The sequence below is a fragment of the Cynara cardunculus genome (genome assembly GCF_001531365.2).
Source record: "Cynara cardunculus var. scolymus isolate 2C chromosome LG 17, CcrdV1, whole genome shotgun sequence".
In the NCBI taxonomy this organism is placed as follows: Eukaryota; Viridiplantae; Streptophyta; class Magnoliopsida; order Asterales; family Asteraceae; genus Cynara; species Cynara cardunculus.
In genome coordinates, this window is record NC_037544.1 from 2198355 (window position 1) to 2226320 (window position 27966).

At 35.2% G+C, this 27966-nt stretch overlaps 2 protein-coding genes and 1 non-coding gene across 3 annotated transcripts; 2 read left to right on the forward strand and 1 right to left on the reverse strand.

The window, feature by feature from the left end:
* Positions 1 to 1259: 1259 nt before the first annotated feature.
* On the reverse strand, positions 1260 to 1331 carry TRNAT-UGU. The gene has a single exon. It is a non-coding gene; the product is annotated as a tRNA-Thr (tRNA).
* A 97-nt stretch (positions 1332 to 1428) lies between these two features.
* Positions 1429 to 9063, forward strand: LOC112500475 (uncharacterized exonuclease domain-containing protein At3g15140). The gene is made up of 6 exons (XM_025103969.1): positions 1429 to 1708; positions 4187 to 4389; positions 6006 to 6086; positions 6890 to 7015; positions 7687 to 7810; positions 8701 to 9063. The coding sequence occupies exons 1-6, from the start codon at positions 1436 to 1438 to the stop codon at positions 8899 to 8901; spliced, it is 1008 nt and encodes a 335-aa protein (XP_024959737.1). The 5' UTR covers positions 1429 to 1435; the 3' UTR covers positions 8902 to 9063.
* Positions 9064 to 14330: 5267 nt separating this feature from the next.
* LOC112500269 lies at positions 14331 to 27958 on the forward strand. The gene is made up of 6 exons (XM_025103697.1): positions 14331 to 15917; positions 20837 to 20977; positions 21170 to 22934; positions 24706 to 25019; positions 26025 to 26863; positions 26951 to 27958. Exons 1-6 carry the CDS (start codon positions 14664 to 14666, stop codon positions 27954 to 27956), a joined length of 5319 nt encoding a protein of 1772 aa, XP_024959465.1. The 5' UTR covers positions 14331 to 14663; the 3' UTR covers positions 27957 to 27958.
* Positions 27959 to 27966: the final 8 nt, after the last annotated feature.

Here is a 27966-nt window from a genome sequence, read left to right on the forward strand (position 1 = left end):
TTTTTAAAAATATTTAAATAACTAGTGTAAAATTATAATACTAATGCACATGTATATATATGTAACAACAACAATAATAATAATAAAATATAATATGTTATTGATTGAGTTTGACATTTGATGGAAATTAAAGTGATTACAATTTTCAAAGCATTCAACACTTATGTTAGAGGCTGCCATTAGCACTCTCCTATATTATACTGTTAATAATCAAAACATTGACCAAAACTTATATGAATATAAGCGTCATGATAAGAATGGTTAGAACAGTTCTACTTTTTAGATGAGTTGTTTTTTAATCTAATTTATTTTTTTCAACTGCGTTTGGTAACTTCGACTACATCCATCTACTTTCAATTAGATTCAAATACATTCATCTACTTTTATTTTCAAATTTATATTCACCTTTAATTTCCTTTTACAAACTTTTACATATATTTAATCATTTTCAAATGCATAATTTTCTTGAATGTTCAGTGATGATGATAAAAAGGTAATTGGAAACATATGAAGTTATACGAATACAGTAAATTACGATTCTTATTATCACTGGAATCCAACCCTCAAAATCTAATCATTTTAATTAGATTAAATTACGATTTTTGTTACTTGTGGTTTTCATTCTTATAATTTATTGTTGTTTCCATTCTTGTAATTTACAATTTATTGTTGTTTCGGTCTTTAAGGTGCGTTTGGTATACAGACTGGGTGGGACGAGACGAGACAAAAATTAATGGTCCCATGTTTGGTGGGCCATGGGACAAAAATGAGATTAGACAAAAGTAAGATTGAGTGAGACTATTGTTGAGTTTTTTTATTCTACCAAAAAAAGGTAGAACAAAATTAGACTAAATTTGAAATTACAATATTGCCCTTATTATTTGATATCAAATACAAACCTAATTTAATTGCATTCTCTTTATTCTCTTCCACAGCCTCCATTCTTGAAATGTTAAACTTTTGACGATGAAGTGACAAATGCTATTTACAATTGTTGTGTTTAAACTTTTTAAATTATGTGCGTATTTAGAATTTGTGGTATAACAAATGTTATTTTACATGTGGTATTGGAATGTTAATTTCTTTTGATTTCATTTGATATCATTTACAATCATTATATGATATAAAATAACATTTATGGATAATATGGTCATTTTAACAGGTTTGTGCTGTCTTGTCCAAGTCTTATCGTTATCTACTTTTTTTAATTAAACAACCATAAAAATAAAAAATAAAAAATAAAAAATAAAAAAGCTAATTGCCCCCATGCAGGATCGAACTACAGACCTCCAGTTTACAAGACTGGCGCTCTACCACTGAGCTATAGGGGCTGTCTTACGATTAAGCATCTATACAAACCCTATTAACTATAATCCAAGATCCTCATAGGTCGTTAAACCCTCGTGGTTCATCGTCTTTGTGGAATCATTTCCGGATGGAGGTCTTGAAGATGGCGAATTCTAGGGTTTCTCTGCTTCGCCATAGTTTCAACTCTTTTCTGCCGCCTTCTCCTACCTCTACGTTTTCTCTGTCTATCTTACCTACCCGTAGATTCATCGTCTCCGCTTCAATTTCTTCAAAAGAATCGTTGGTTGATTCGATATCTTCATCTTCCCAAGAAGCTGCAATTCCATCCACCGACTCTGCAAACCCTAATTATCGGTGGAAGCCAATGTGCCTCTATTATACTCAAGACAAATGCACCATGGTAACTTCACCTCGTTAAGTTTCTCAACTCATATATTTTATGTATATTTAATGTATACAATGTAAATGATTGTATGAGAAGGAGAGTTAAGGTGATAAGAGAAAGAAGGGATTTGGACCTTGATCTCTTTTAGTCTCAAACCACCCATGAATCGTGCTTTTGATATGCGGACTGATCCGGTGCATCTTATCCTAACGTGTATCCAAGGGTGCAGATCCGTTCTTACGCTTCTCACCTTAACTTTCTTTCTCGCTGGAACCCTACCCTGATGTAAATTTGTGCATAGGTTTTATATTGTTGCTTAGAATTCCTAAATTATTGTTGTGGTGTAATGTGTTTGACTTTTTGTTGGTTTGTGGAAATTGGAAAACATTTTCACCCTTATTGGTTGGATTTCTGAGAAAATTGTTCTTGAAAGCTGATTATTATTAAGAATGACTTTGATTTAGGTTATACCAATTTGCAGATGTTATATTTATGGCATGTAACACTACAACAAATCAGGTTTATAGATCACCATAAGTGTTCAGTCCTAATGACTTTAAGTTTATAGGACAAAACACTTGTGTGTCCCATCTTAAGAGTGTTGTAATAAGTTTATGACGTTTTTGAGCGTCTTATCAAGCTATATGGGTGTCTTATTAGCCCTTCTATAAGACATCTTTTTATAGGACACTTGGGGCCTGTTTGTTAGCAGCTTAACGAGCTTAATGAGACTCACAGCTTATTCGGTCATCTATAAATGACTGTTTGGTAGTTGCTTAATGATATAGAAAGTGGCTTATTCAGTAAGCTTTTAAGATGGAGTTTTATGCAAAAAGCCTAGTTTGTTCCAAACCTGCCCCTCCCAATTAAAAAAACTCTCCTTCCATCTATGAAGAAAATCCCGTAAACAAAAACCTTCCCAATCCATTCAGACAACTTTATCCACATAGACAACTTTATCCATACAGGACTTAATGGAAAACCAACCTAACAACCCCATTTTATAAGAAACTTCTCCAAATACTGTTGTATAAAAGGGCTAATAAGACACTTAGTTTCAAAAGTGTCCTAAAAAGCTTGTTAAGACGCCCAAAAATATCTTATAAGCTTATTACAACACATTTAGACTTTAGATAGGACACATCAGTGTTTGGTCCTATAAACTTAAGTACTATAAAGTAATCTATTAGGACACTCGGCATTTTTGGCAGGGTACATTGAATAAGGTGAGGGGAAGAGCCCCCAGTAAAAGATTAATTTGTTAAGTTATTTAGGTATAATTTTTTTTGCCTCATATATCCTTAGTTCCCCTCAGTAACTTACGACGGTTCCCTCCACGTGGCTCAATCCATTTTGACGAAACCCCCCACTCTCTCACTTGATTGTCATTCCCCGCACACAATGATCTCTAACCCTGGTTGTTCGAGTTCTACATCTTCAGGTCTACTACACTAAGGGCTTGTTTGTTTTTTGGAAAAAAGCTCTTAATACCTCTTAAGTCTGAATCGGTCAGACGTTTTTATTTTCAGACCGTTTGATTTTTTTTAAAAAATAAGAGCTGAAAAGCTCTTATTGTCCTCTGAATTTATAAGTGGTAGTCTAAACTCTTAATGGGCTCTTATTCACACATGAGGACACCATATCGATCTCTCGTTCTCTCGCTTGATTTCCAGCTACCAAATCATACCAATCTATCCACATCATACGATCTAGACACCATATCGATCTCTCGCTCGGTCTCAAGCTACCGATCTATACGAAACGATTTCTACAAATCGATCTCTCCTATATATGAGTTATTTTCTGAGTATGATCAAACCAATGAGCAAGGGGATGATGGCGACACAATTAATGCAATATGAATATTGGTTCTAGTCGTTATCAGACTTTGTTCGTATTTATATTGATTCAGATTTCAGACGTAAAAACAGTCTGACTGATTCAGATTTCAGACTTCAGCACCACCTCTTATAAATCAGAAGTGAAATCAGACTTCAGACTTTAGCACCTCTTAAAAAACAAACACCACCTAAGCCTACAATTCTAGTGCTCAGATTTCTTAGTCATGCTAAAATGCTAATGTTGGTTGATGGTCTTGTTAAATATATCTCACTTTCTTGTTCTTTTGGTTTAAAAGTAAATCAACTCACCTAATGTTAATTCTAAATTTGTTCAAACCAATTCATCTAGAAAGAAATTATATAAAATAATAGTATATTTGCTATTATGTTAATTGAAATGGTAAAAAAAATTGAAACTGAAACTTATCTTATTCAGTTAACCAAACAGTTTAACTCATAAACCAAATTACCAAAACCGTTTTCATACATGTAAGTTATCCGCCACTGATTTTTGGTGTCTTATAAACCCGAATTTGTTGTAGTGTAGGTGGAGATGGATCACTTCGTTGTCTTTCCAACATTACTTAATAGATATAAATTCTTATGCAAAATGCAATTTGATTATTGTTCGATTTTTCTTCTTGGGCAACAGATGCAAGATTCCACTCATCTACAGAAATTCAACCATAGTTTCTCTTTAAAACCTGCACTAAATGCTGGTGGATACAAGAACAAGCACTCTAAGCATTTGGATTTCTTTCTTGTGCTTGATTTGGAGGGGAAAGTTGAGATTCTTGAATTTCCTGTTTTGATGATCGATGCCAAAACCATGGACGTTGTAGCTTTCTTTCATAGGTATTGAATCATTCTTTTTTCATGAATTTTATTTCATTCTTCACAAGTAATCATACCGGGGCTTTATTCATGCGACGTGAACATGGTGGGTAAGAGTCTATAAAGCACATTCTCTTGGCTGGTGAGACCGGAAGGAACGTGTTTGAAAAACATTCATCATAAATAAGTTGAATGAGATAAATGTTGTTTGGAAGAACTGAAGTTGAAAATGAAGAGCAAAAACACAAAGAAAAAGAGTCACATATTTCACATTACATCTCACTCATTTTCTTTGGGGTTGTTTGGTTGGTTTTCCATTAAGTCGTGTATGGATAAAGCTTTCTGTGTAGATTAATTTGTCTTAATAGATTGCAATGGTTTTTCCATAGACAGAAAGAGCTGTTTTTTAATTGGGAGGGCCATGTTTGGAAAAAACTTGGCTTTTTGTATAAAGCTACCCCTAAACCCTATAAGCATCTTGAATAAGTTACTTTCTATATCATTAAGCCATTACCAAACAGTTATGTATAGCTGACCGAATAAGTTGTGAGTCCCATTAAGCTCATTAAATTGCTAACAAATAGGTCCTTTGTGCGTATGCTCTTCATCTTCAACTTTACTTTTTCCAAATAACATTTATCTCATTCAATTTATTTATAATGAATGATTTTCAGCCAAGGGAATGTGTGTGGTAGACTCCCATCCATCTTTCTTTTCGTAATGTATATATGCAAGCCGTGTTGGGTGAGATACTCATTTTGAGAGGTATACATTGTGTTAAAACAAGACTATCTTTCACCATCCAAGAATGTGGAAAAACCGGGTGGATCCACTTGTAAGTAAGTGGTGGCACGGGCTACTTGGGGTGTAAACGAGCCGAGCCGAGTTGAGTAGGAGGTTAACCGAGCTCAGCTCGAAAAAACTATACCATGCTCGAGCTCAAATAACTTTTTCAATGTAGGGTCGAGCTCGAATATTTCTTGAGTTATCGAGCTCGAGCTTGATCCTCGTTGTGGGCTCGTACTCGTGATCAATTAACTTGTTTGTTGGTTCGAGGTTGATAATTTTTATATTTTTATCATATGAGCATTTTTGACTCAAAAAAGTATATGCTCGAATGGCTCTGCTCGACTCGAAAAATTTATTCGATCTTTCAAACGAGCCTAGTTGAACATTGGTTTATGAAGCTCGACTCTTTAAGTTAAATGAGTTCTATTTTGGGTTCGAGATTGACTCGAGCTCGAGAATTATCAAGCTCGAGTAGCTCGAGTAGCTTGTTAAAGCTCGACTCATTTACACCCCTATAGGCTACCACCAATATACTCCATCCTAGTGTATAAAAACTTTTACTACCCTTAATGATGCTACCACTATGATTCGTTTTGTGCTACCACTGGGTGTCGTTGCTGTAAAACTGAGAGGCTACAGTAGCATATCGAAGCTTAAAATTGAGTTTTAATGGTTAACTGTAAATCATTCAAATTTGAACCGATTTCTTAGTGCTTTATATTGTAACTTGTAACTATTATTAAAATTTATTTTATTCTTATATTACAGTAATTATTTTGCGCTACCTTTGAAAAAAATTCTGGATCCGCCTCATTATTTCTAACAAGTATGTTGACTTTCTTTCACAGGTTTGTTAGGCCTTCAGAAATGAGTGAAGAAAGAGTTAATCAATACATTGAAGGAAAATATGGAAAACTAGGTGTTGACCGGTACGTCGATGTTCTATTTTGGCTAAATTATCTTGCATTTCACTTTTTAAGCTTGTTCTTCCTTCAAGAGATATCTTCGTATGACCTTTTTTTAAGTATATAATATTTATATACGGCAAATTGAACTCACACACACTTCTCGTCTTTGGTGAGACTTGAACCCATGACCTCAGGAAGGTGAGGTTACCGGCAAAGAAACTCAAATACCCATGTCTCGTTGGAGATTCAAACTCAAAACCTAAGGGTTGTAGCTACTCGATTGATACCACTGAAATCATTATTGCATTTGAGGGATTTTAAGAATCAATTTGAAAGAGACTTCATCTATGGATGCCATTTTCTAAATTAGCCGTGTTTGATAAGTTTGTTTATGTAGCATGTTCTGGTTGCATACCCCTACCTTGCTAGATACTAAAAGAAACTATCTTTTTGCTGCTTTTTGAGGAAATATCAACCAATGTTTTGAGAACCTTTTGATCAACTATTCATGATGAATGTCGTGATTGATATTCATATGATGAAATTATTCATGATGAAAATGCATGATATGAGTAATATTCTTGAAAATTTAGGGTTATTCATCATGAATAATACATGAAATAGTTGGTTCCTTGCTTCTCAAAATATTGATGGTTCTCATTTAAACACATATTTTTATCACAGTCGTCAATGCTACCATTTTCATCAACTCGTTTGAAATTCCTGAACTACCCTATTTTGACATTTGCCTTTACTTGTCCGATACCATTGAAGAAAATAATATTATTGGGTGTTGCAAGGTGATTGGACTAATGCGTTTACAGGGTTTGGCATGATACAGCAATTCCATTTGAGGAAGTTATAGTACAATTCGAAGAATGGCTGGCAAAACATAGCTTGTTCAGCGAGGAACTTGGCGGACCACTTAATCGAGCTGCATTTGTAACCTGGTAAGTTCATAATTCTTCAATTAAGGCGAGAAGTTTGTTTTGTGCGTTGTTCCCTTTCTTGTCGTCAACAAAAAAGACATTTTTTCGGATATGTGCAAGAAGTCCAAGCATTACATCATAAATACAAAGCAATGAAGATTTAACCACAAGGGTGTGGCATAGTGGTTGAGGCCCATTGGGATGTGGTGGAATATCCCATTTATCCCGGATTCATTTCCAGGCTCCACAACGATTGTGGCCATTGAGTTTATTAGCTGATATCTTACTGTCGCAATTTGACGGGATTGCTATGGGCATAGCTATGGACACCCTTCCAAAAAAAGATTTACTTCATCCCACCCTGAGGTGGGGTCTGGGCACGGTGAGATGTACGCAGACTTGACCTATGCCCTAAATAGTAGAACAGTTGTTTTCACAGAGACACCCAGCTTGTGCAAAGTGTGATGGAAAAAAAGATAAAAAGTTGAAAAAGTACATGAAAACAAGAAGGGAAGTGTTCAATTTTGAAAAACGAGTTACAAGTAAGCAAGAAAATTCAATCAAACAAGCATACGTAACATACAGACAAAAGCATGTACAAGAAAAAGATAATGAATTATCGTTTGCGGTGAAAGTTGAAATTTCTTGAATTGGATATGTATGCTAACTTAATGTATGATTATATGCACCAGTGGGAATTGGGATATAAAGACAAAAATACCCCAGCAATGCCAAGTTTCAAAAATGAAACTACCATCATATTTCATGGAATGGATCAACTTGAAGGACATATATCTCAACTTTTACAAGAGAAGGGTGAGTATGCTGCATTGCCTTAACCTTTCGACTCGAATGTCAATATCCTTGTTTTGCTGCTTTTAAGTATGTGTGTGTGTATATATAAATGTGTGTGTGGTGTGTGTGTGTGTGTGTATATATATATATATATATAAATGTGTGTGTGTGTGTGTGTGTGTATATATATATATATATATAGAGGCTTAGTCATTTTAGAACTCCATATATTGTGATAGAACTTTTATCTTAAGGTATTGTTTCACATGATTCTTTCTCATCTAAGGCTAGCATTTAATATATTGATGAACGTATATCTGTTTCACAATGTGTTGGCTTCATATGTATACAGTTCACAATGTAAAACTTTTTTACGTGTAATTTTTGTTTCACAAACCGGTTGAAAGGTTCACATTGTGAAACAGATATATGTTAATCAATATTCTAAATCCCAAGTCTTAGATGAAAATAGATCATATAAAATAATACATGGGGGTAGGGTTAGTGTGCGGCTGTTAGAACCCCGAATCGGTTTTGTACCTTGATTATGTTTCCATTCGTATGTTCTGGTTGTTTGATTTTTTGGTTGCTTATTTCTAACTCACTTTTTCAAAATTTAGCACCATCTCTTTTTTTTTCATGCATTATGCATTAGTTTGAGGTCTTCGTGGAAACAACCGCTCTACTTTTTGGGTGGATGTTAGGTCTGTTTACATCTCACCCTCCCTTAGACCCTACCTTTTGGTGGGATGAATTGGTGAGATTTGAACCTTTGACCTTCTGAAAGGTTGGGCCCTACCGATAACCCAAGTACCGTTGGGCCAACTTTGGTATTTTACGCATTCTTGGCCACTCTGTGCAGCCTCTTTTGCTCAAATTTTAACCCATGTTTTTCCTTGTAACGATTATAGGCAGCTGGAATGCGTACGATGATGAACGAACTGAAGATACCGATGTTGGGAAGTCACCATCTTGGCATTGATGACACGAAAAACATAGCGAGAGTGTTGCAACATATGCTCACAGATGGTGCGGTTTTGAAGATTACGGCAAGAAGAGATCCTCGATCTCCCGAAAGTGTCGAATTCCTCTTTGTAAATCGTATAAAATAGGTCTGTCTCCTCTACAGGCCATGCTCTTCAAGTGGTCATTGAATCATAGGATATGTTGCGGGATTTTCGCAAAGTTTTCCGTCATATTATAGTTTTAGCAGTTTTTATAAAAAAAATTCATTTTCGTTATCCGATTAATGATCATAGTAAAATGTTTGGCTAGAGATGCATATTATCTCGTCTGGACCTCCCGATTTGGTCAGCCAAAAGAAAAGACGGATCTATACAAGGACCGGTCCGGACCAACTTCGACATGATCGTTCTAACCATTCTAGACCGGTCCCCAATCCTTTTTGTTTTTTTATTTTTTCTTAAAAAAAATTGTTGTTGTGATTTTCTTTATTAACCTGTATATTTTACCTGTTATGCGAGCCGATAAATCCCAGCTCAATTACCTGTTTTGTGGGTAGCTTTGAGACACTGCATTTGAACCTTTGTGGTCATAAGAGAATTTTTATTCTTCCTTGGATTTGAACTGAGAACTTCATATAATAATTATCAAATCAATAAGACACCAGTTGAGGTTTAGTAACATGGCTACTTGGGGGTAGGTTGGTGGATGGTTGATGTTTTAACCATTTGTATTTAATATTTTAATTAATGCTTTCATTATAGTACCTTTTTTCATTTATTAAATTGATTACAATGAGATTAATGGTTAATAGGCATAGGACTGGATTATAATCACATCTCCATCTTTGTTTTCAAGGGAGAATTAGTGATTTTTATTTATGCGACATATTTTAAATCAAATATGTTAAAAATCACATTCGATCCAAAATGAAACATGTTTAAATCTCACATATTTCTAAAGTTTTGTCTTTATATGTGAATATCACAACATTATGGACTTGTTTGTTACCTCTTAATACCTCTGAAGTCTAATTCGAATATTAAGAACGTTTATTTTATTTTTAAAATAAGAGCTTAAAAGTTCTAAATGGCCTATGAAATTTTAAGTGCTAAGCATATCCCTTAATACCTTTTAATCTTAATCCATCCTTTATCAAATGGTTCACATTTTGGGGGCCGGAAAAGATTTGTTAGTAAAAATTATTTTTTATACTTTTGTAACAAATTATTTATCTTTTATATTTTTGCATTAATTTGACTGATTCAAATTTCAGACTTCAGACGTAAAACAAACAATCTAACTGATCCAGATTTCAGACTTCAGACGTAAAACAAACAATCTTACTGATCCAGATTTCAGACTTCAGACGTTGACTTCAGGAGTGAAATGAGACTTCATTACCTCTTTAAAAACAAATGTTACATGTATGTAATTGTTTGATTAAATGCTTTCGATTCTTCATTTTTTATCTAAAAAAGCAAGACAAGTCATAAAAATGTATAAAAGAAAATATATCAAAATATTTTTTCTAAATCTGAATGATGCTAAATCTAATTATTAATAATATATTTAATATACGGAGATAGGACATATCAAGGATTACGTTACCTGGCCTCAATCTCGTTCCTGGTTTTTAACTTATAGGTATCCTTGTCCCCATCCTGATCACTGGTTTTGTACGGGATCTTCGGCCCTGTCGGACAAGTACACCAGGTACCTAATGGGGCGGATCTCGTTTCCATGATTAGTGGTTAACATACACAAAGAGAGAGAGAGAGAGACGATCAATAATTTACCATTCTTAATCTTCCTGATTTTTGTTTCACCTATTTTGATATGATACTTTTTTTTGTCTCGCTTAGTCCTTCTGTCCTTGTCATAATGTCATGTTTCGGTCTATTGTCACACAAAACTTAGGACAATAGGTTTGTTTTTTATCATATGTTCCCCTTTTGCGTTCCAAACACACCATCAGGGTCAATCTTCGTCAGTTAGTGTAACGTTTAGAGACAACTATCGACTTATCAACCAAATGGTCTTTAGTCTAGCAGTATTTGAGCCTCTTACCTCCTAGGAAGTCAGGTGTTCAAACTTCACCGATGATAAGAAGGGTGTGTGAGTTTATTTATTACATTTGTTGTATATAAAACATATTATATACTACAAAAAAAAATTTATCGACTTATCAAGCTTAAAATCTCAAGCTCCATTTCGTATCAACTTGACTCGTATACGTGTAAGGCTCCACTAAACTCAAATGGCTTCATGCATAAAATAAAAAAAAAATTAGATACTATGAAAAGTGTTACACAGACTCAGTTAATATATCAGTAAATAATAAATATAATGTATGAATATTGCTTGTATATGTATGTAGACGTGTTTAAACTCGACTCATTAATAGTTGTCGAGCTATCGAGCTTAAGTATATTTTTTGTGCTACTGAAATTCTCTGGGGACTTTATCTCAATATGACTTTTGATCGAACGGAAGTCAAGTATTATCGTTTATTTGTTTTCGACCCAAGTTCATGTCTGTCTGATATGGTTATAGAGTTCTCAAAATCAGACAAATTATTAGCTTCTAGTTAGTTCAACTTAACTAACAATGTTATAGTTATAATTAAAGCAGTCTTCAACTAAATTATTGTTCAGTTCAGTTTATGTGTCAGCTAAATGCACAAATCAAGTGACTTTTATCTGAATCACATTCTATATACAATAATAAGAATCTCATAAACATACTGCGAGTCATTATTTTATCTCTTACAACTCAAGAACTTAAAATTCATTCAAACACTGTTTTTTGTATCATATTTTATTTCGATGGTTTAGTATCACATAAATACTTTTTGGGTGCGTTTAATATATTGGATATGACATAACATAATAGAACAAATATTACTGTTTAATTTTTTAGAAGATTTTTATATGGAATAGACCAGATTAGACTGGATCAGATATGTTTCACCCCACCCCATGGAACATGGTGGAACAATGTGAGATAAGTATATTTTACCAATATACCCTTAAAATAAAACTTAATCTCTTCTAAAACATCAAATATGTATTTATTTTTACATTTTATACATTCTTTAAATTTTATTTAGTACATTATGTTTTTTAAACTTTTCATTTTATTGTCCTCAAAACATTACTTTTATACCATTCATATATTTGGTTAATTTATCTAATTTATTTTACATATATATATATATATATATATATATATATGTGTGTGTGTGTGTGTGTGTGTGTGTGATACAACCCTAATTGATGGCAAACAATAACCGAGCCCGAATCACTGGATAACCACCGTCGGCGATGTTCTCACTTCCCCGATTATCGAAGTAATCGTGGTATTTAAATGTTATCATTCCAATTTTACCCTTCCACGTCAAAATATTTTTAATTTTTTAATACTAATTATAATTTAAAAAACCCCTTAACTTATGTTAATTTATGATTTAAAACACAATGCTTGGTTCATATACTATTATAGTGTTCTCGTAAATCATAAAGGTTTTCGTTTGAACCTTCCATATATATAGACTTTTTTATTTTGGTGTCATTTTAACTTTTTGGCAATTTTTTTTTTCTAATTACATATTTTGTTATTAAAAATATTTATTTTTTTATAATTTAATAAATTATATAAGCTAATCAACATGTACAAAAAGTATAAAAAAAAAACTGATTAAGGGTAAGTCGACCATTCTAAATATTTGTGTTGTCCAGTTATGTTTATCAAACGCTGAACAATTGTTCTATCTTATTCTGAATAGTCAAGTCATGTCATATCATATCTGGATACCAAATGCACCCTCAAAACTCACGCCCAACATATTTTTAAAATAAATTCAACAGAAAACAGATAGAAATTTTGTACTTATAATTAATAATTGAGTTTAATATGAATGGTAGGTAATATAACAAAGGAAATGTATGAAAATATGTGAGTTTTTAACATTTCAATTGAAATCCACACATAAATAGATTTTGCTTACATATTTGGCGGTAACGTTTGGTGGGAGTGCCAAAGCTCAAAACCAAATACAACTACTAATATTACAAATACGACCCCCAATTCTCACTCACTTTCCATTTCTTACATCAAAATTTACATTTTTATCAATCTATTTCCTAAATATAAAATTCCTGACAATTTAGGTCGTCCTTGTGTTGACATTGATTTGACGTCTTTTCAGACGATCTCGTGGGAAGACGTATAAGGGAACAACTTGTTTCAAATTGTTAAACATGATAGCATCTTATAATGATATATTGTACGCTTGGTGTTCTTTATTTTTTTTTTGTCTGATCTTGGTGTTAATTTTACATTTACAGGACACTGTTGCTAGTATATAACCATGGTCGTGCATGACTGCTGCATATAAGCTAGCAGGAGTTCCGACTATTATTGGATGTGACTACAAACAAAAATATACATTTTTTTTTGCAACCGATGCCACCTAATATAATTAATTGTCTTGTTAATAATGTATCCATGAAACTGCTAAAGCAGCCCCGAGTGTCGTAAAGATAAACAAGCAATTGTATCAATCAAACCAACATATAGGGAGACTCGAGAGAGCTTGACACAAGACTGCATTTATACACACATCACACATGCAAAAAGATATATCGTGTATAGGTGACCTTTTTTTGAGATCCCAATTCTACTTGTCCATTTCGTATACTACTTTATGTTTACATGATGTAAAATGGAAGAGATCATTTATGGACACATACTATGTTTACGTCCATATGATTTTAGTATATCGAGTAAGGATGTGGGCCTCCTTATAAGATGAATGAGAGGTACGAGGTTCGACTCCAGACATCATCCACCTATTGTATGGGACGTGTGATTTCCATCTTTATGATAGTCGTGAGATCGTACAGTGGGGCTAATCCAGATAACGCCATATACCCTTTTTGCATAACACCTCACGTTTATTGACAAGTATTACAATGACGCGCCATTTGGGCAATACTGCTAGTTTTGACATGTCTTGGAGAAGAAGAAATTCAAGAAACATAGAGAAAGACAGGGCTACACCGAGTAAATAACAATTGTAAAAGACCAACGTACATAGAACAAAGAAAAATGGAAAACAAACCATGTTGTTGATCATTTTGCTTTTGAACTCACACTTGTATCCACAAATATCAACTCCCATCATACATGAATTTCCTAAATGAATTAAACTAAACGAAGTAAACGACTTGTTGCTAATTTCATTTAGGGACTAAAATGTAAATTTCCTTTTCTCAAGGGATGAAAAATGAAGATCAAGAATAAACAAGGGACCATACATTTATTCACCCAATTAAAAAACAAAATTAATTCCACCAACAAACCCTCACTTCCATCACCCAGCGCGTGTACCCTACAAACCCTCAAAACCCCTATATTAAACGGGCACGTGCAAAACACGCGCAAACAAAGAGCGTGGTCAACAACTTACCCGAAGTTTTCCGTTTTAAACTCCGAAACCCAAAAAACCCCTTCTCTACAAGAACCTCCGCCCCTGCCTCCCGTTTTTTCTTTGTATCACTCGGTGAAACGTCATTGATATATACGAACAGACAGAAATCGATAGATACAGAGAGGGCTAAAACCTAATCGGAGTCAACGGTGGCCTGAAAGCTTGAACAAATTCGAATCAGAGGTTTATCGAGGGGTAATTAGGGTTTCCTTTTTATGTATCGTCATCAATCTGATCAAATCGGGGAGTTTTCAAGGTAAGCGATTCTGTGTTTCTATCTTGAGCGTTCAGGTACTCAATTTGGAGTTATGGTTATGGATTACATTATTTGAAGAGTTTTGAATCGAAAGAGGAGGAGATAAAGGTGTAGACGGAGCGTTTATTTATATATATACATATATAGTGCGGGTTTTTGTCATGCGATTATCTCGGGCCGCTATTCTGTCTAAGCGGAGGAAGGACCAGAGAGTGATTCGAGCTAAACAGAAACATAAGAGGCTTGATGCAATTTGTGAAAAGACGTATACTCAGAACCGTGTTAAGATAGAATCTCCTATATTGAGTGAGGTTAATGGTGATGCATCGGAGGTTAGGCGGAGTTCCAGGGTCCGACGAGCTCCGTTGGTGCTGGATGCATCGCCTCCTCCTCCTAAGAAGCGGAGGAGGATAAGTGAAGCAGGTGGGGATGGTTCTTCTAAAAGGGTTGGGGACAGGGTCAGTGTGGGTTTGAAAACCGAGTCTCCTTGTTCAACCACATTGGGTTTGGAGGAGGAAGAATCAGGTGAATGGAAGTTTAGGTTGAGAGCTAGGGGTAGGAAGGTGAGTTTTATGTTGGAGAATTCTTCTCCCAGGAGTAAGAAAAAGCTTTTTGGTCATTCAGATGATGTAAAGGAACAATCTGATCTGGTGCGTCCACGAGTAAACGGAAAGAAAGGGGGTTTGGTTGGGGAGACCTTGATGGTTGTGCAGTCAAAGCGACCTGGTAGAATCAAAGCTTCTAATGTTGTGAGTTTTGGGCGTGAAGAGATTGGTTTGGGCAACAGTGATAAAAATGGGGAAGATACAAGAGCTTTGCAGGCAGTAAAAGACAAGAACAAGGGCTCTTTGCTGGAGGAAGTGGTAACAGATAATGGGGCCACTGTTGAATTACTGGAGCAGGGGAATGAAGATCCAATTAGCTTTAATTCCAACGACAATGCCAACAACATGCTAGAATCTGCTGAACAGAGTATGCCAGTAGAGCAACTTGAATCTGGGGATAGAGAAAACCAAAGTTTTCATCAAGGAGTTATATGTGCCCCCGAAAATCAGGTTGGAGATGGTACCTTGCATGCTAATCATTTACAAGACGAGAACACCAAGAAGGTTGGTGAAGACAAATATTCTCCAACTCACAGACATCATAAACCTCGGATAAAAAAGGGAAGGTGTTGTGGTCTGTGTGGGGGAGGAACAGATGGTAAACCTCCAAAAAGGTTGGTGCAAGATGGGGCTGGCAGTGATAATGAGGCATACAGTGGTTCCTCCTCGTCTGAGGAGCCAACCTATGATATATGGGATGGGTTTGGTGATGAGCCAGGTTGGCTTGGACAACTCTTGGGACCCATAAATGACCGTTTCGGGATTGCTGGAATATGGGTTCATCAACATTGTGCTGTATGGAGTCCAGAGGTATGGTTTATTCATCAAGAGCCTTCAATAATTGTTGTATAGGTTTGCTTTTGCTTTGAATTATGCTTTAGAGTGTTACCTCAGAACATTGACCTTATTCGTTATCATTTAGATGTTTTCTTGCTTGATGCTTAGATGTTTCTTTAACTATTTGTTTCAGCACTTCCAGATTATGATTAAGAAAATATACTCTAGCATACTGGCCATCTTTACATCCAAGTCTTTGAGATGATTTTGAGTGAAGTGTTTTAAACTGGTTGTAGACTTGTTTTGCGCAGTTAACATTTTCATTTTATGGGTTCAATTTATTTGGTGTGAGAAGATATAAAGATGTGATTTCGGGTCTCATTTACTTATGGGAGAAGAAATGAAAATGGGACCTACAAATTGGAAAATAGAGAAGGGAGGAAGATGTTGTGTAATCTGAATATTTGACATGAATCTCCATGTACCTCTGAAGCTATGTCCTAATATCCTTTAGGATATTGTTTGAAATGCTTTTTTAATGCTGATGGTTAGTTTGCACATCATTTTGAAAGATATGACCTTACCAAGTGTTTATTGACAGTAGATACTATTACTTTTGGGGCTTTACTTGGTGATAGTTTCTACTCCTAGGCAGCTTATTTGGCCTTGGGAAATTCCAAATATTAAACTGGGGTTGCGACAAATTGAGCATCTTCTGACACGCATGGAGGAATGTTGATCCCAAAAGTTCAATCAATTGGCTTAAAACTTCATGCTTCTTTAACTTATTGTAACCAAATTGAGACATCACGTAATAGTTCTCACATAGTTTAGAGTCATTGAATATAGTAGAGGAAATGCTCGATGCACCATGCCTCTTAACTTATTTTGTAAAAGATTTTTTCATGTCACTATGTGATATAGTGCAATTGGTGGAATCTTTATGAAGCTCTTTCTACAAAGCAGAGGAAAAACGATATATATATATATATATATATATATATGGAATCTTTATGAAGCTCTTTCTACAAAGCAGAGGAAAAACGATATATATATATATATATATATATATGGAATCTTTATGAAGCTCTTTCTACAAAGCAGAGGAAAAATGATATATATATATATATATATATATATATATATATATATAAAGGAAGGTTCAAACGAGAACGCTAACTATTTAAGAAAACAAGAAAAAAGTTGTTAATGTACAAAATCATATGTGATTCACGTAACAAATCATATATGATAAAATCATATGTGATTTTATATTAAATGGAAGCGGGCGACTTTTGAGGCCACTTAAGTCGCAGGGTAATAGTCTCCCAGATCATGTATGATTTGTTACGTGAATCATATATGATTTTGTACATTAACGACCTTTTTCTTGTTCTTTTAAATAATTAACGTTTTCGTTTGAACCTGCCNCCCCCCCACACACACACACACACACACATATATATATATACATAGATAGATAGATAGATAGATAGATAGAGATAGAGAGAGAGAGAAAGAGTCCCCTTCTTTTGTTAACCAAATTAGTAGTACAAACTTTGTTAACCAAGACATTTATGTCTTTTTCATTATTGATACCACATTCCTTAAATATTTCATTTACTTAATTTATACATTCTTTTAATTATCTCATTCACTTAATTATTACATTCCTTAATTATCTTATTCACTTAATTATCATATTCCTTAATTATTTCATTCACTTAATTGTTTCACCAATGAAATTTCTGATTTCACCTATGAACATTTCAAACTTTTTTAATTATTTCATTCACTTTTTGGTTTCACCTACGAACTTTAAATAAAAATCATTGTTTCACTTTCTGGTTTCACCTATGGACTTTGGTTATCTGGTTTCACTTATGAACTTTAGATAAAGATCATTGTTTCACTTTTTGGTTCACCTATGAACTTTGATTATCTGGTTTTACCTATGAACTTTAGATAAAAATCATTGTTTCATTTTTTGGTTCATCTATAACTTTGATTGATGGTTTCACCTATGAACTTTGTACAAAAATCATTGTCTCACTTCTAATTTCACCTATGAACTTTCTGATTTTATCTTTAAACAAAAATCATTTAAATATTATTATTGATTATTTTCCAAAAATAAATACGAATATCTTCCAAAAATTTAAAATCATTAAATAATATTATTGATTATCTTTCAAAAATAAAATATGATTATCTTTCCAAAATAAAAACAATTTGTTCCAAAAATGCCCTTCATTTATATAATTTAATTTGTTTCCCTTTTTATTAGATTATACCCTCCCATTAATCACTTGATTAAAAAGGTGAAAGACATAGATTGGCTAACAAAGTTAATACTATTTACTTGGTTAACAAATGAAAGGCTTAGGTCAGTTAACAAAGCTGATACTATAACACACACACACACATATATGTATATATATTCTTGGTAGGTACATGGTTTTGTTATTCAGCACGCCTGTCATCAGAAGATAACCCGGAAGCATATTTATCACTTCTATCCTGATTGGGGTTGCTGATGCTGGACTAATTATAAGCAGTTGTTTGGCTAGCACAAAAGTCTCCCTGCTAGAAAGACTCTTTTAGCAGTTACAATTATTGGTTATATTTGTGCTTTCAAGGAGATATATGCGCACCAAGTGTGCTTTTTCTTCCCTTTGTTTAGCTAGCATATTTAATTCTAAGAGGACTTGGTCCCAGAAAGAAAAGAATTATCATTTACACAGTCAACAACACCTCCACCCTTCCCCCTCTTCTATCTCTCCAACGATCATCCTCTGTCAAGCAAATTACCAGCAAAGGACTTGGATCCGCATCTTGATTAAAAACCTGCAACCATATTACTACTGTAGGTCCATTGTTCTGTTGCAATTGGATAGACAACACACTGGAACAATTCCGCCACCACATCAAAGTCAATTTCTTCGCTTGCCCTTGGGGTAGATGTTGGTACCAATAGCCTATAGGCGATCTTTTTTTCCTGTACGTAGAGACAAGTCATACTTGTACAAGGAAAGTCATGAGTTGTAAAAAATTCAAAGGGCAGGTTTCCCAGAGAGATGTGAGTTTAAGGTGGAAATCATCCCCAGCTTTCCAACTTTATCATTATAATCTCTCTTGGTTAGTAATGCCTACTATTATTATGTCTTTAGGTTAATTGTCTTCATATTATCTTTAATTTTTTTGAGTCTTCTCAGTGCATGTTACCCTTCTATTTCTTCCATAACAATACAGACTAATAGGCTGGACCGCTGGTTTTTGTGATAATGGAAGTAGTGTGCAAAGTTGGTCTTGTAATTGAAATTTGATTGACTAATTTAAGAAATTGGATCAATGAACAAAGAGGGTCATTCAACTGATATGAGGTTCAGTTCTTACAACTGTAGTGGCAGCAGAAAATGTTTTTGTCTTTAGGCGTGGATGACAGAAGTGGGGTTGGATATGGCGGCGGTGGACCTTTGAAGAAGATGACAACGTTGGACAGTTCTTGTTTTTCTTTTTCTTCACATTTTGTTGTTTATTTTTTTGTCTTTGGGCTTGGAACAATTAATGTATATTGTACATGAGGAATGAAAAAATAGGGAATAAACTAAAGTTATTAAATACCCTTGCAATGAAAGAGATACTTGAGCTTAGGCATCAAATTTGAGTGACTAAACATTTTGGCTGAATTATGCTTAGCTACCGATCATTCAATAGCTTTTTCTCTGAGTGCTTTTTGCTAAATATGGTGACACTAGGGTATTTTGGCTACATACATCACTATGATTTCTTTATCCAAGGATGTGAGAAAACTTTAGAGAAACCTTTCTAGGAAGATTGTGTAGTTTTTTATTCAACTAATAACTTTTAACAACATAGCTTCCATAGTCGGGATACTTGGAAATGGAATGATGTGGTAATCATACTATGTCAATAATCATTTTACATCCTTATTCATTATGATGCATGCATTGATTGTCAAAACTGAGATATACCTTCTTTTTTTAACTCAGCAACATTTAGCCACTTAAGTGTATTGCTTGATCACCCTCAGATTTTTATTTTGATGTAATTTAAGATGCTGTGCTGGCCATTATTATGACATCTTTTAGGGGCTTTGTTATGGTTCTATAAAATACCCCTTGATGCAACACCAATTGTGACCTTGGAAGTTGGAACACCTTTATGCTGAGGATGGCTATTGGTGATCTACTGGTAGGGCAAGATGTCTAGACTTCTACATGTGATGATGTGATCAAGATTGACATGTACTTGTAGGACCAGACTTTTACATGTGAGGATGTTATCAAGATTGACATGTGCTGGTAGGACCAGATTAACATGTGAGGATGTGGTCATGTGATATTTGCACAAATCATTATATACCGAAGGACTTGAAATTAGATAGTAGAGCTGGTAGGGATGCTAATCATCTTCCAGAGTAATATATTACTGGTTATTCTTTATATGATTCATGATGGGTCACATTACTAGTCTGGGATAAAGGTTCCTTGTTACTCCTGTTGTTTAGTCATAGATATATGGCAGAGCATTTTTTATTCCTTTCAAAAAGTATGATGACCTCTGTTTCTAGATTCTCTGTCTTACCACCTAGGACATCAGCACAATCTTTGTATTTTTTTGTAGTGTTTTTTCTTTCTCTCTTTTGAAAATTTTATGCAAGTATCACTTATTTCATGGATTGAACTCTTATCATTGTATGTATTACTGCATGTTACTAGCATATCTTATTCCTCGGCCTTTTCTTCTTGGTGTTTTGTTTATCGATTCTACTTCAGCACTATTATACCTTTCATATTGAGTTGTATTGGGTTTGTGATACAAATTGATTTGAGAACAATTTGACTCTCTGTACCTGTTGCTAGTGTATTGGGTCATGTTAGTGGAGATACATGACTACTTTACTTGGTTATTTCTGCATGCTGTTGCAGGTTTATTTTGCTGGTTTGGGATGCTTGAAAAATGTGAGATCAGCTCTATGCAGAGGAAAGGTATTAAAATGCAGCCGATGTGGGAGACGAGGAGCAACAATTGGATGCCGTGTGGACAGGTGTCCAAAAACTTATCACCTGGTAAGCATCATATTGGCATTTTCTTTCACATTCCTACTCGAGATTTTTTTTTAAATTCTTGCTCTCTATCTCTCTTCCCCCCTCTCTGCGTTGATCCATCTATTTATATTTTGTTTTTCTATGCCTTTCATGTTCGAGTAAGCACTATAAACTTCACATTTCTCATGGTCAACCACTCTCTTCTTTATGCAGCCTTGTGCTCGTGCCAATGGTTGCATCTTTGATCATCGTAAATTTCTCATAGCCTGCACAGACCATCGACATCTATTTCAACCTCATGGCGGCAAGTCCATTGACAGGTTAAAGAAAATCAAATCTAAGAAGATGAAGTTAGAATTGAGAAAGCTGTCAAATGATGCCTGGCGCAAGGATCATGAAGCAGAAGAGAAGTGGTTAGAGAACTGTGGGGAGGATGAAGAATTTTTAAAACGTGAGAGCAAAAGGCTTCATCGAGATTTGTCGAGGATTGCACCTGTTTATATTGGAGGGTCTACAACAGAAAGTCAAATGCCTTTTCAAGGTTGGGAATCTGTTGGTGGGCTTCAAGATGTCATTCAATCTTTGAAGGAGGTTGTTATATTGCCGCTATTATATCCAGAGTTTTTTAATAATATTGGGCTTACTCCTCCTAGAGGAGTCCTTTTGCATGGATATCCTGGAACTGGTAAAACTTTGGTTGTTCGCTCATTAATTGGTTCATGTGCCCGTGGTGATAGACGGATAGCTTATTTTGCTCGTAAAGGTGCAGATTGTTTAGGGAAATATGTAGGTGATGCTGAGCGTCAGCTAAGGCTGCTATTTCAGGTTGCCGAAAAATCTCAACCCTCTATAATATTCTTTGATGAGATTGATGGGTTGGCGCCTTCACGCACTAGGCAACAAGACCAGACACATAATTCAGTTGTGTCAACCTTGCTTGCTCTACTGGATGGTCTAAAATCTCGAGGTTCAGTTGTAGTAATAGGTGCAACAAATCGTCCTGATGCTATTGATCCAGCTTTAAGGCGCCCAGGGAGATTTGATAGAGAAATTTATTTTCCACTGCCTTCAGCAAAGGATAGGGAAGCAATTCTATCACTTCATACACAGAAATGGCCCACTCCTGTGGCTGGATCATTGCTGAAGTTGATTGCGAGAAGAACGGTGGGCTTTGCTGGTGCAGACCTGCAGGCTCTTTGTACTCAAACAGCTATTATTGCACTGAAGAGGAGATGTCCCTGGGATAAACTTCTCTCTGCTGCTGAAGATAAAGCTCCTTATGGTAAACGTCCTGTTCTCCCCACGTTTGCAGTACAGGAGAGAGATTGGTTGGAGGCTCTTTCAAGTGCACCACCTCCATGTTCTCAGAGAGAAGCAGGAATGGCGGCAAATGACATAGTGTCGTCTCCCCTCCCTGTCCATCTTTTTCCTTGTATGCTGCAACCACTTTCCAGATTGCTTGTTTCATTGCATTTAGATGAACGTGTCTGTTTGCCACCTTCTCTTTCTAAAGCTGCTGCAACGATCAAAACTGTAATTGTTTCTGCCTTGGACAGAAAGAAAGAGAACAGTGACTGTTGGTGGTCTCAAGTTCAAGATTTGCTCAAAGAAGCTGATGTTGCAAGTGATGTAGAATCCAATCTTGTACGTGTCAATGTTCTTGTGGGGAACAGTACCTTTTCTGGTTTGGATGCCTTTGATGATGATACCAACGACGAGGGCATGAAGACATCTGGAGCTTCTAAACTGCACAATGGATTTTTGCAAAATAATTTGGTACATGGTGTATCTCTTCAATTGGGAAAGAAACCAGGCTTTTGCTTATTGATTTCTGGAAGTCCAAGAAGTGGCCAGAGGCATCTTGCTTCTTGCATTCTTCATTCTTTTGCTGGAAATGCTGTGCTTCAGAAGGTTGATTTGGCTACAATGCTGCAGGAAGGAGGCGGAGACATGGTTCAGGGGCTGACTCATATATTAGGTAAGCTTCGGTTTTCATCTTTTGCATATTGATGCAGTATATTCCAGTCGTTTGAGCAGGTCACAGATAATTTATATTCTCTCATTGACAAATCAACATGTCTATTATGTGTGTACATATATTTGCATAGAGGAAAACTTTATTTTAAATGGCAAATTATTTCTTATTTACGGTGATGTGGAATTATCTACTTCCTTGACTTTGCATGCCAAATAAACTACTTTGAATGCCAAATAAACTACTTGGAATTCAAAATTGCTGTGCATGTATTATTAATATTTAGGAAAAATCCATAGCTACCTAAACTAGTAGAACTATAAATGCATAAAAATTGCTGGCATTAATACTAAGAATATATGCTATTTATAAATTTTGGCACATACAGTTTGACATTAAGCTTTTCAACTGATAGAGTATGGATGGAGTTTTTTTTGTAGGCTTGTATGTCTTCATTTGCTAGCAATTTTCATTAGCTGGTGTAAAGAAACAAAAAGGATACCTGAATGCTAAGCACTCTTCTATCTGCTGTATCTTCTGAAGTAGAATGTTGTGTGTGTATTTTGTAAGGCATTCATCTAGAATACAACAATAAGATTATTTAAAGAATTCAGAAGCATAAGTTAGATGTTGCAATGGTAACAAGATGCTTCAGAAAATCTTCCCTTTACTAACTTGCGGCAGCCATCTAAAACTTGGTTCTGGGTTTGCAGTTTGATAATTTTCTGATGATGAAATTTTCTTCTCTAAAGTTTTTGTATTATTATCTATGAAGTTTTCTGATGTCTGGTGACATGTGCTGATTTATATCAACAGAATGAAAAATTCCTCAGGCTTCTATTTTTGAGAGTAAAGCTTTGTATTGGTTTAGATGGCATAATAATTAAAATTTTGAATTTATTTTAAATCACGTCTTAAGTTTGGTTCGCAGGATTCAGATGGAATCTGATGGAATTGGAATGGTCAATTCCATTGACCAAATTTCATTCCGGCGTTTGTCTACCTATGAAATGGAATTGAATTCCATACATTCTACCAACCATGGATTTCATCGTAGTGGAGAAGGAATTGAATTCCATTCCAACCAATTTTCTTAAGGTGACAAAACTACCCCAATAAACCAACTTTCATAAATAATAATTACAAATTCAAAGAAAGGGTATTTTGGTTTCATTCCAATTACTCGGTAAACCAAACAGACGTATTGCAATTCATTTGACATATTACATTCCATTTCCTGCCAACCAAACACTTGGTCAAACCTCATGACATTCCATTCCAATTCCTTCCAGATTCTAATCCTTTGACATATTCCATTCCTTCGAAAGCATTCTGCCAACCAAACACCCCCAAAGTTTTTTCTTTTGCTGTTGAACTTAGTTCTGCTTTTGCATTTTGGTAAAAAAAATAGCAGTTGATTCCCTTCTGATAGTAAAGGTGTGTGAGAAAGTAACATGAGCTTATTATGTTGTAACACATGTATTTTGTTACCATTACTTTGTTTCAATCATCAGGGGAACCACACCTTAGTGTGTGGATGTATTAGACAAGGAAATAATAAGAATAAAAATCGTTCAATATTTCAGCTTACCTCTAAATACTATTTGAGATGCTTATCATATATTGAAATCATCTATGTATTTTTTTCATTAACTATGCAACATTTAGGTACCATGTAATTTTAGCTATTGGAAATGCTTGTACTTGATGCAATGTGCTGATTTAGGAATCCCTTTTGGCTAGGGTTATACTAAGACTGCTAAATTCTTTGCAGTAAGATGTGCCAATGTTGGTCCGTGCATGATATTCATGCCAAGAATTGATTTGTGGGCCTTAGATGCATGCCATCAAGTTGATGAAGAGGAGAATTGTTTCTCATCAAAAACCATTGGATCATCCAAGGCTGACCCATCCCGTCTGATACAACATGAAGTCGCTGATGAAGAAAAGGAATCCCGTCCAAAATTGTGTACATCTTTGGAAAACATGGGAAAATCTCAAGATCCCGTCTTATTGGCCTCTGATCTTTGGAACTCTTTCGTTGAGCAGGCAGAGTCCATACTCATCTCTGCATCCTTGATGATCCTGGTAAGAAGATCTCTTTACATTACTTTCTCAGCTTTGATGATCAAATTGCTGCATCCAGTTGTTGGTATCATACTTTGTGAAAACATAAAATTAATGTTACATGTACTTCATTACATGCCACTGACATGAAATATCACACATCTTAGAGAATGACTTGGAACCTACGAAATTTGACTTGAAGCGATAACTTTGCTAAATGGCCTTTGCGTTAAACATTGATCCTGCTTAATAACTTGTTTCTGTATGTTTCTTTGCCTATCTTTCTTTTGTCTTTAACGTTGTGTTCTCGAATGTGGGGAGAAAAGAAAAGAAATGGATGGAAAATAAAGGAAATGAACATAGTTTTTATTTGTGCTATCCAAAAGGAAGGAAAGGAAAACAAAGAAAATATTTTTTTATGTTCCTGAACAGGAGAGAAAGGACATGAAACATGTCATTTATACAAATATACCCTTTAAAAATATATCATTTATAATGAAAGGTTGGGTAGTTTTGTAATTTTAATAAATCTTTTTTAAAGGGTTTTAGTTTGTTTTCTTTCCTTTCCTCTCATATTTGGAAGGAAAGTTTTAGGAGGAAGCTTATTATTGTTTTCCTTTCGTTTCCTTTCCTTTCTCTCCTAAAAAAGTTTCGAGAACACAAGTGTTTTTTTACTTTCTTCCTTTTCCCTTCCTTTCCTTTGTAAAAAGGTTTCGAGAACATAGAGCAAAGGACCCTGGGAAGCGTCAAATTTGAGATATCTCTTGTAGTATGAAGACATTTCATGACGTGCCCTCTTTACATCTCCGGATATCTTTCGGACTATAATCATGCTTCCTTTCTGAGTTCGACATTCTTCAACAATTAATTATGCTGTTTCCAGTTTGTCTTGCTTTTTGTGGTGTCAGTATTACATTGAGGTTCAAACTTATAAGAAAACCATCTTCAAGATTTTCATCCATGACGTATGCCATTTACACATTTTGTAAAATTCTTGATATAATTGCTATTTTTATCCTTAAACAGGCTACAACAGAAGTTTCATTTGAATTGCTCCCCTCAAGAATAAAGGATTTCTTTGGGAGAAACAAACCAAACCCGGGTCTTTTACATCACACGGAGAGTACTGTACCCAGATTCTCTGTACATGTTGATTGGAACTTCAACCGTGATATGGTTATCGGTTCATCTGCAACAAAGTTATCAAATGATGTGGCTCGATATTTTGTTGAGCTGATTCATCATAAAACACATATTCATGAAAGTTTATTCAAGGCTAATAAATCTTTTGACATCGTTGATGCTGATGTGAATATGGTACAACTTAACCGGGATTCTGACACAGCCATAGAATATAGGTCTAAAATTCAAAGTTCTTCACTCCCACCTAACAAAAAAGAGGAGAAAGGAAAATCAAACTTGCTGTTAGCAATATCGACATTTGGCTATCAGATCTTGCAATATCCTCATTTTGCTGAACTTTGTTGGGTAACATCCAAGTTAAAGGAAGGCCCGTCTGCTGAAATCGACGGGCCTTGGAAGGGCTGGCCATTTAACTCTTGTATTGTTCGACCTAGTAATACGTCAGAAAAGGTAGCGGTTGTGAGTGGCTCCAGCAATGTTAAAAGTAAAGAAAAATATGGTTTAGTTCATGGCTTAGTTGCAGTCGGTTTATCAGCATATAGAGGTGTGTACTCATCATTACGAGAAGTTTCAGCAGATGTTCGGAAGGTTTTGGAGCTTTTAACGTCACAAATTAATGCTAAAGTTGAGGGTGGGAAAGATAGATACCAATTCTTTCGTCTTCTATCTCAAGTTGCTTATCTTGAAGATTTGGTAAACAGCTGGGTGTATTCGCTGCAGAGGTATGTCTAGTAATTGGAACAACATTGGATTATATGAATTCTTTTACGTTCTTTAATATTCTTATCTTGTGTATGTTGCCATTTCAGTCTTGAAGCACCTCCTCAACTAACGGAGGCCATTCCGAAGCTCGATGAGAGCAAGACTTGGAAGAACGCTCTTGTTCAAGGTGATGATTGCATTGAAAAACCCTCGCAATCAGAATCTATTGACGTCCTCTATTCGAAGGAAGGAGATAAATGCACTGTTGTTGATGAATCGAACGTCATTATAGAAACTCAAGAGTCTACTACCTTCAAGGATCAAACGAATGATCATTTAGTAACGGAGCCAAATGGAGTTGGTGTAGAATCGGCTAAGTTACAAAGTGTTGAGAATCATTCAGAGCTTAGGTCCATGGAACATTCTAATGGATTCACATGTGAAGAATCATGTGCTTTACCCGATGATGGTCTTTGTAGCCCAGCGAGTTTGGATGGTGTGAAGTCGTGTAATGCTGGTAACGGTTTTGATGTTCCATCCAAGATTAATTCAGACGATAAAGGGAAAATTCTGGATATCGATATCCCAACAGACCAAGTTTCAAGATTTCCAGCCACTCCAACTGGTGTATGCTTGTATCGGTTTTGCTCCAAATGCCTATTCAACCTCCATTCTGTGATGCAAAGAACTCTAGAATCTCAATGGGACAAAAAATCAAGTAATTTGACAACGGAGGACGTTCATGATGTCGTAACTTCATTATCTTTGAATCTTCATACGTCTGTAAGGGAATTTTGTCTCTCTGCAAGTCTTGATGTTTCTAAGAATCCATATGTGAAGAATATCAAGACATTTTTTGGAGGTCAGGAAGTCGGGACTTGTGAATGTGAAGTTTCTGGAAATAGAGCAGACATGGGAATGGAGTGTGGTTGTCATTCAGAAAGCGGCAGCATAAATGGGGTACGTGGAGTTGATTTGGAATTAATATACAAAAATGGTGTACTCGCGATGCTAGACCGTGAAACGGATGTTTCTTTTCACTGTAAATTTCAGACACTATGCCTTTGTTCTCTTATAGAGTATATAGTAATGACCAAGCAGCCTTCTGGTTGATGTGATGATT